Below are 7,523 nucleotides of genomic sequence, written 5' to 3'. Positions count from 1 at the left end.
TGGCCCGCACCTGATGCGGTCGCTCGTGCCGCTGTAGCCCCAGCGGCTCTCCACCTGCTGGAAGCGGTTGACGCAGCACTCCTTCCCGCGCAGGCAGCAGCGCGGCCGGTCGATGAACTCCACGCGCGGCTTGGGGTTGACCGTGAAGTGCAGGAAGAGGCTGACCACCTCGCGGTCCACCAGGATGCCCGACTGTGCGGGGCCTGCGGACACAGGGGGCCGGTGGGCGAGGACACGCCCCGTCCTCTCCGGGCGTCTGCGTCGGGTTCTCAAGTCGCCGGAGCCGGGGCAGCGTCCCCCGTGGGGACCCCGCCACCCCCTCCGGCCCCTTATGCCCTGGCCTTTGGGGAAGGGTCCCATGCAGACCAGGGGCGGACACTCGTTTGCCCACTCGCTGGGTGAAACCTCAGGGTCCGACCCCATTCCAGGGCCTGTGTGGCTGCGGGTCTCACGCCTTGCTACAGGGACCCCCCTCACTTCATAGTGGGTGGAGGCCGCGTCCTGCCCATCCACGCCCCAGGTCACCCGCTGGGGAAGGAGTCGCTCGAAGCCAACACTCCCCGGGCTGCAGCCCAGGCTTGTAGAGGTGGCCCCGGGAGTCGGAGCCATGGACTCTCCATGGAAAGATGAAATCCAGAAGTAGAGGTGTGATGGCGACGGGTGGATAGGCCACACCAGGGATGTGGACAGGCAGGGCTCCAGGCCCGGAGGCCACAGGGGCAGCCAGAAGGGTCACAGTGGTGGGGACCAGGAGCCTCACACACACTCTGCCCCTCCTCCGCCCCCGGAAAGTGCACAGGACCCAGGAGAGTGCGTCTCCCGCAACCCAGACACAGCCACAAGGCCCGGTTTGCAAGAATCATTCATTTACCAACTTTTGGCCCGTGTCTGAGTTGCTCACAGCTACAGAGCCGCCCAACCCTGAAACAGAGACTGTAGTAATGGGAGAAAGAATAGATTTATATGGATCACGTGAATAATAAAGATTGAATAAAGAATGTTAGCAAGTGTATTTTTTAAAAATCTCTGCGTAAAATGTGGAAAGAAACCCGCCAGGCTGTGGGCCATGCGTGCGCGCTTAGCGGGCAAGTCTTTGCAGGGGCTCTTCACCCTTCTTTCTGCTTTCTCCTGTGTCCCACATGGACCGAGCGAGCAGGGGGAATCCTATCACAGCACAGGAGTGGCCAGGACTTTCTGTCCCTGTCGCTCCTGGTTTGCCCATACCAAGGCCAAACCGAGAGAGACGATGGAACCTGCTTATTCATCCCGGATGCTCACCCTGCACCTTCTCTGAGCCCAGCAGTGCAGAGGGTCGCCCACCAGAGGGGAGGGTCAGGGACAAGGCCCGGCCCACGCTGATGAACACGGGTGCTCGCGGCAGCCCACAGCTTTAGAACTAAGGCGGGGGGTGGGGAGGCGGCATGGCAGAGCCGACTTTGGCCAGTGGTGGATGGTGGTGGATGGAGATCTGGCAAGGCCTCCGGAGCCCGAGCTACAGGAGGATCCGTGGAAGCATGTGGGGAGAGTAGGGTGGGCCTGTCGGGAGAGGAGCAGGTGGAGAGGACCCCTGGGGCCTTGGGCTGCAGGAGCAGCTCGGGCTCTTTCTGAGGGTCAGGGAAGCTGCTGCAGGGTGGGGTGCTCACAGGTGTCTGATTCAGCAGGTTGGTGACAAGTGGGGCTATTTCTGGGGACAGGAAGACATAGAGGTGCTTTTGGGGGAAGATCAGGATTCTGGTTTCCAAGTAAGCCACGCAGCAGAATGCAGAAGGTTCCAGAAGGTCTGGGTGGACCCCAGGGAGGGAGGTGGGAAGCAGGACAGGAGGAACAACAGGGAAGGGACCTGGGGGCCATGTGGGGCCGGCACATCCCGGAGGTGGACAGCATCGAGGCTGCAGGGAGCAAGTCAGAGTGCTCTGGGCGCGAGGCCCCTGCTTGGCGGGGAGCCCTGTGGGGAGCCAGGCTGCAGAGGCCCAGCAGGGGTGGGAAGGGGAGACGCAGACACCACCTGGCGGGGCTCGGGTAGCTGCTTAGGACGGGGCGTGCAGGCTGCTGGTCACCAGCACATCCTGGGCGAGCCGGGGCTCGGGTAGCTGCTTAGGACGGGGCGTGCAGGCTGCTGGTCACCAGCACATCCTGGGTGAGCGAGGCCAGAGCCAGGTACACAGTTAGCACTCATTAAGTACTCAATGGGTGATCGATCCCATGATGTGGTGACATTCTCTGAGGCTTCACCCAAACAGAACAGAGTCACAGGGACTGCCCCACCCCCATCCTATTCTTACTGGGGGCTGACACTGGACCACCGTCCCCACACCAAGCGCGAATGGGGGGTCTCCAGGCAGGAACGCGAGCCCCGGGTGGCCCTCCCCTCAGTCTGCAGCTTCTGACCTCTGTGCACTTGGGGCCGGGGTCACAGAAGGCTCCGGGCACCAGTCCTTTGGGGTCCTGCCCCCTCCCACACCCTGTGGCCCCATCTGCACCTCCCCCTATCAACCATCTCCTTCCCCGGACCAGGGGCAGCATCTCACGCTCCTCTCAGAGCCTGATCGGGGCGTCTTTATCACTCCAAGATGAGTGAGACATGGCCCCAGCCTCGAGGGCCAGGAGAGAGGACAGAAGGAAGGGAACGAAGGATCCCGCCGAGGACCCAGGGGCAAGCAGGCCCTACAGGTAGGGACAGCACAGTCCCCTTCACCACCTTCACGGACACGGCCAGCCTGTCCCCCAGGCCCTTTCCTGTCCAGCATCTGAACTGGAGGGTCCCCCGGGCGGTGTGGCAGGGACTGCCTGGTACTAAGAAGAGCATGTGGGGGGGATGGGCAGGTGGGGGGGACAGCGTGAAGGACACCCTCAGGGCCAGTGGGTTGGGCTTGGAGTTCCCACCCCAACAGCTGCTAACTGTGCCTCAATGGGTTTTGTACATCCCAGGGCCACTCACTCTGACCAAAGGACAAGGGACCACAATCCAGAATGGACCCCAGGGCCAGCAGGTGTGTGGTGGGCAGCTGCGTGACAGGACCTGTTGCAGACCCGAGAGGCCCGTCTTCCACACCCACACACTCAGGGAGGGTCCCCCCAGGACAGTGTGGGACGCCTGGCTAAACCTGAGTTTCAGATCATGGAGGACTAATGCTTAGGACACACACGTCCCACACAGTACGTGGGAGACACTTACGCTAAACATTGCTGGTTGTTCTGCTGCTGTATCTGGCGACCTTAAATCAGGCCAGAGCAGGGGCCATGTGGACCAGGCAGCGATGGGAGGGCAGGTGTGCACGGCCACAGGCTTGCATCACCAAGCCCCACTGGAACCTGCCAGGGCCACGCCAGGGCTGCTTGGCCTCAGGACATGAATATCCACAAATGCGGGAGACACAGTTGGGGCTGCCCCCCATGTCCCCCCAGAGCCCCCGGCCCTGCAGCACGGGACTCCATAGCGCACTCACAGGCACACAGCAGAGAAACCCAGCACACAACAGGCCCCGGGCACATCAAATCCCTTCATGGGCACCCATCAGGGATACTTACACCTGAGCCACCCGGTGGGACAAGAGCCCAAGATGGGCACACCCTAGTCTCCTGAGCTGGCATCGTCAAAACACAGTGAGACAGCCCGTCAGTGGCCAAGAGCCAGAAGCCAGACACATGCTGTGGACACGAGACGGCGTGCACACCCTAGTCTCCTGAGCTGGCATCGTCAAAACACAGTGAGACAGCCCGTCAGTGGCCAGGAGCCAGAAGCCAGACACATGCTGTGGACACGAGACGGCGCGGGGCTGACAGACACAGCTGGGGGCCCTCAGTTCAGAGAGTGGCTTCATTCTGATCTTTATACTTGAATGCACTTGCAAGTTTTCCACAGCTGACACGGGGGCCGGGATCACCAGCACCGAGACGCACGTCTGTGTTCCCAGCGGGGTCACTGGGAGCCACTCTCCTCCCGAGCCGGGCCTGTGGCCCAGGCTCCCCCGAGCTCCGTTACCTGCGGCAAACTCCTCGATGGTCATCAGCGGGAAGCGGATGAGGCCCAGGGCCTTGCCCAGAACCTCTCGCTTGTTCTCAGGCGTCACCTGCAGCTGCTGCCGCTGACACTCAGCCTCAGACCAGCGGACAACCGCATTGAACAGCCGCACCTCCCGGATGCCCAGCGTGTCCCGCTCCAGGACAGCCACCAGCGTGTCTGTGGGGCAGGCAGAAGGGGACTGCGTGAACCTCAATGCTCACCTTCAGGAGTCAGTGCCCCAGCGGGCTTAATGTGACCAGCTTTATGCTGGGATCCAACTGCAGCCAGCCCCCAGACCAAACCCGGCCCTCTGCCTGTGTTTGTAAATAAAGTTTTATTGGCACAAGCCATGCCCATCCACTGTCCTACGTCTATGACGGCTTTTATGCTACAAGGGTAGAGTTAAGCAATTGCCACAGAAGCCATTTTGCCAGCAAAGCCTAAAAAACCGACCACTGGGCCTTTTGCAAGAAAAGTTTACAGACCTTGCTCTAAGAGGATGGCAGGGTCTCCACCAGCTGGGACTGTGGTGACCCCAGGACAGGAGGGCCTGGCTCACGGACACCCCAGTCCAGCCCTCCCCCAGACTCCACTGAGCTCCCAACCTGCTGCAGATGGGAGTCCCTGGCTCACCTGCAAGTCTCCCTCAGGTGGACACTGAGCACAAAGCCCCCACCGTTTCCCCTGGACTCTGCAGCTGAGACCAGCTAGGATTCCCACGTCAGGGCACAGGGAGGACAGGGGCCACCCCACAGCTCACTGGGCCCTGACTGCCTCCTCCCACGAGGTCCAGGCAGCCATACCCAGGTCGATGTCAGTGAAGCCCTCAGCAGTGATGGCATCGGCTGTGTTTTTATCGATGTTCTCCAGGCACAGGCTGGCCAGCTGCGGTTCATCGAAGAGTCGTGCCTGGCGGGAGATGGCGGGAGAGATGTCAGCCCTGAGTCCCGCAGACAGGGCCCACGACAGACCTGCCAGCCAGGCCCGGCTCAAAACTTACCATGGGTTTCAGGCGGCAGCCACATAACCCTGACCCTCCTGAGCGTGGGGCTGGTGCCACATGGGCCTCAGCTGGCCAGGTGACCCTGCAGGGGGCTCAAGGTCCAGAGACCCTCTGGTGACCTGAGTTCCCCAGGGTCCCTGGCACCTCCCCACTAAACCACTGCTTCCCCAGCATGGCTGGTGCTTGGAGAGACACAGCCCTTAGACAGACATGCGGCCTGGACTTTGGAGAGACACGTGCGGGAAAGTGCCAGAAGAGCGGGGCCCCAGCCCGGCCCGGCCTGGCCCGCGCACCTGCGTGAGCAGCATGAAGGCGTTGTCCGCCCGCAGGTTCTTCTTCAGGAACTCCACGCAGTGGGCCTCCAGCGCCGGCACCGCGTACTTCTTGGCGGTGTACAGCGTGGTCATGACCGTCTCGGGCCCGATCTGCACCTCATCTGAGTAGAGGAACCTGCACAGGCCGGAGGCGGGGAGCTGTGAGACGGGCAGAGGACACGACGGGACCGCTCAGACTATCAGACCCGTCGCCCACCCTCAAGCCGGCAGGATCCAACTACCCCACCTCTCTAGCTGGAAGCTTCCCTGAGGAACCTTCTGGAATCAGCACCTGACCTAAGGACAGAACCCGGCCAGGCTGTCACCTGTGAAAATGAGGAAGAGGCCAAAGCCACTTGTGGGCAAACTCTGTCCTCACACGTCTCATGTGTGCCTGGGACGTCTTAGGAGAAGGTGCAGGTGCCAGGGGGCTCCCCCGGGACTGTCACCTTCTCGACCCAGATGTAAAGCCCCACTGCAAACCTCGACCACTTCTGGGTGAATTGCAGAACCCGCAACGCCAGCCTGAATCACACACACTCATGGATGTTGCCAGCATCGCCACGGAGTGACCCGCGGTGCACTCGGCACGGACCAGAGGCTGGGGTGGACGCTTCCATAGAGCACGGGAAAAATGGCCAGGACGTGGAAAACAGGAGCCCTCAGGGGTTGCTGTGCACGTGTCACACGGTGCACACGCTGTGAACAAGTGGGCGGCTCCTCAAAAGGTCAAACACGGAGTCGCCAAAGATCCAGCAATCTCACTCCTAGGTGTGTGCCCAAGAGAACTGCGACACACGTCCACAGCAGCACGATTCACAACAACCAGCAAGGGGTGGAAACGGCTCAGATGTGCACTGACAGACAAACGGATGCACACAGTGTGGTCCATCCACACACGGGAACATCACTCAGCCGTGAACAGGAACGAGGCTCTGACACACGCTACCACGTGGATGGTGGACCTTGAACACGTCACACTCAGTGACAGACGCCAGACACAAAAGGCCACACAGTGTGTGACTCCATTTACATGAAATGTCCAGAACAGACCAATCCACAGAAAGTGGATTCGTGGTCGCCAGGGGCTGGGGGAGGGGATGCGACTGCTGATGGGGACAGGGCTTCCTATTGGGCTGATGGAATGTTCTGGAACTAGATGGAGGTGCATGGGGCCCGAGTCAGAGCTTGAAAAGCCCACTGGCCACATGCAGCAGGCCCGGCCAGGCAGGGCCATCTGACCTCCTCTGTCTGCTGCTGGCCTCACAAATTCCAGGAAGTTAAACAACTGTGTAACTAGGAGTCTAGAATTTACTTAGTTTTTCAGGAAACAACCGAAGAAGGTGCCACCTGCCACCTTGTGCCTCTGGTCTCCCGGCACCTGTGAGATCTGCTCCTCCAGGAACCGGCACACAGGGCTTCAGACCATTTCCCAACTCACAGACCCTCTTTGCAAAGAGACATTTTGCAAGTTAGTCACAATCCTGACTACAAGGACTGCTGGGACAGCTGAATAATGGCCCCAAAGACGTTCCCATCCCGACCCCTGGGACTTGTTTGATTTGTAACTTCCACAGCAAAGGCCTCTGCAGATGGGATGGAGTGAAGGACCTTGAGATGGGAGGTCATCCTGGGATTTCTGGGACCCAGTGTCCTCACAGGGTCCTCATAAGAGGTGGCAGGAGGGTCAGAGACAGAGACTGGAAGACACTGCACTGCTGGCTTTGCAGACGGAGGAAGGGGCCATGTGCTGAGGGCTGTGGGCACCTCTAGAACCTGGGAAAGGAGGACACGGGTCCTGCCCTGGAGCCTCCAGGAGGGACCAGCCCTGTCCATGCCTTGACTTTAGCCATGTGAGGCCCATGTAGGAATCTGACCCCCAGAACTGTGAGCGGATACATGCGTGTTGTTTTCAGCCACCAAGTTTGAGGTAATTTGTCACAGTGGCTGCAGGACACCCCTAAAGCTCCCAAAGCGAGGCCCCCACTGAATGGTGGAAGGACCTGGACAGATGGAAGAGGCCCAACCAGGAGCAACCTCCCAGCCAGCAGCAGCCTAACGGAGCCAGTTCCAGAAAGGGCCACTCTTGTCCTGGGCCACAGGGGCCCAAGGAAAAGCCAGAGGTCCCAGTGCAGTCACAGCCCAACAGTGGTGGGCTGAGCCCCTCTGGGTCAGGGAGGCCCGGGGCTGGCCCAGGACCCTC

General features: G+C 60.7%; 1 protein-coding gene across 1 annotated transcript in view; it reads right to left on the bottom strand.

The window, feature by feature from the left end:
• BTBD2 (BTB (POZ) domain containing 2) overlaps window positions 1-5,458 on the bottom strand; it is a 6,542-nt gene extending 1,084 nt beyond the window's left edge. The window contains exons 1-4 of the mRNA XM_008581188.1: window positions 5,300-5,458; window positions 4,807-4,912; window positions 3,983-4,180; window positions 11-203 (exon numbers count right to left, since the gene is read on the bottom strand). Of these exons, the coding sequence (XP_008579410.1) occupies window positions 11-203; window positions 3,983-4,180; window positions 4,807-4,912; window positions 5,300-5,413 (611 nt within the window). The 5' untranslated portion in view covers window positions 5,414-5,458. The remainder of the gene's footprint in view (window positions 1-10; window positions 204-3,982; window positions 4,181-4,806; window positions 4,913-5,299) is intronic.
• Between the last annotated feature and the right edge of the window lie 2,065 nt (window positions 5,459-7,523).

The sequence above is a fragment of the Galeopterus variegatus genome, unplaced genomic scaffold, assembly GCF_000696425.1.
Source record: "Galeopterus variegatus unplaced genomic scaffold, G_variegatus-3.0.2 Scaffold2290, whole genome shotgun sequence".
NCBI classification, from domain to species: domain Eukaryota; kingdom Metazoa; phylum Chordata; class Mammalia; order Dermoptera; family Cynocephalidae; genus Galeopterus; species Galeopterus variegatus.
Note: the sequence above shows the minus strand (reverse complement) of the source record. Positions and strands in the feature narration are given on the sequence as shown.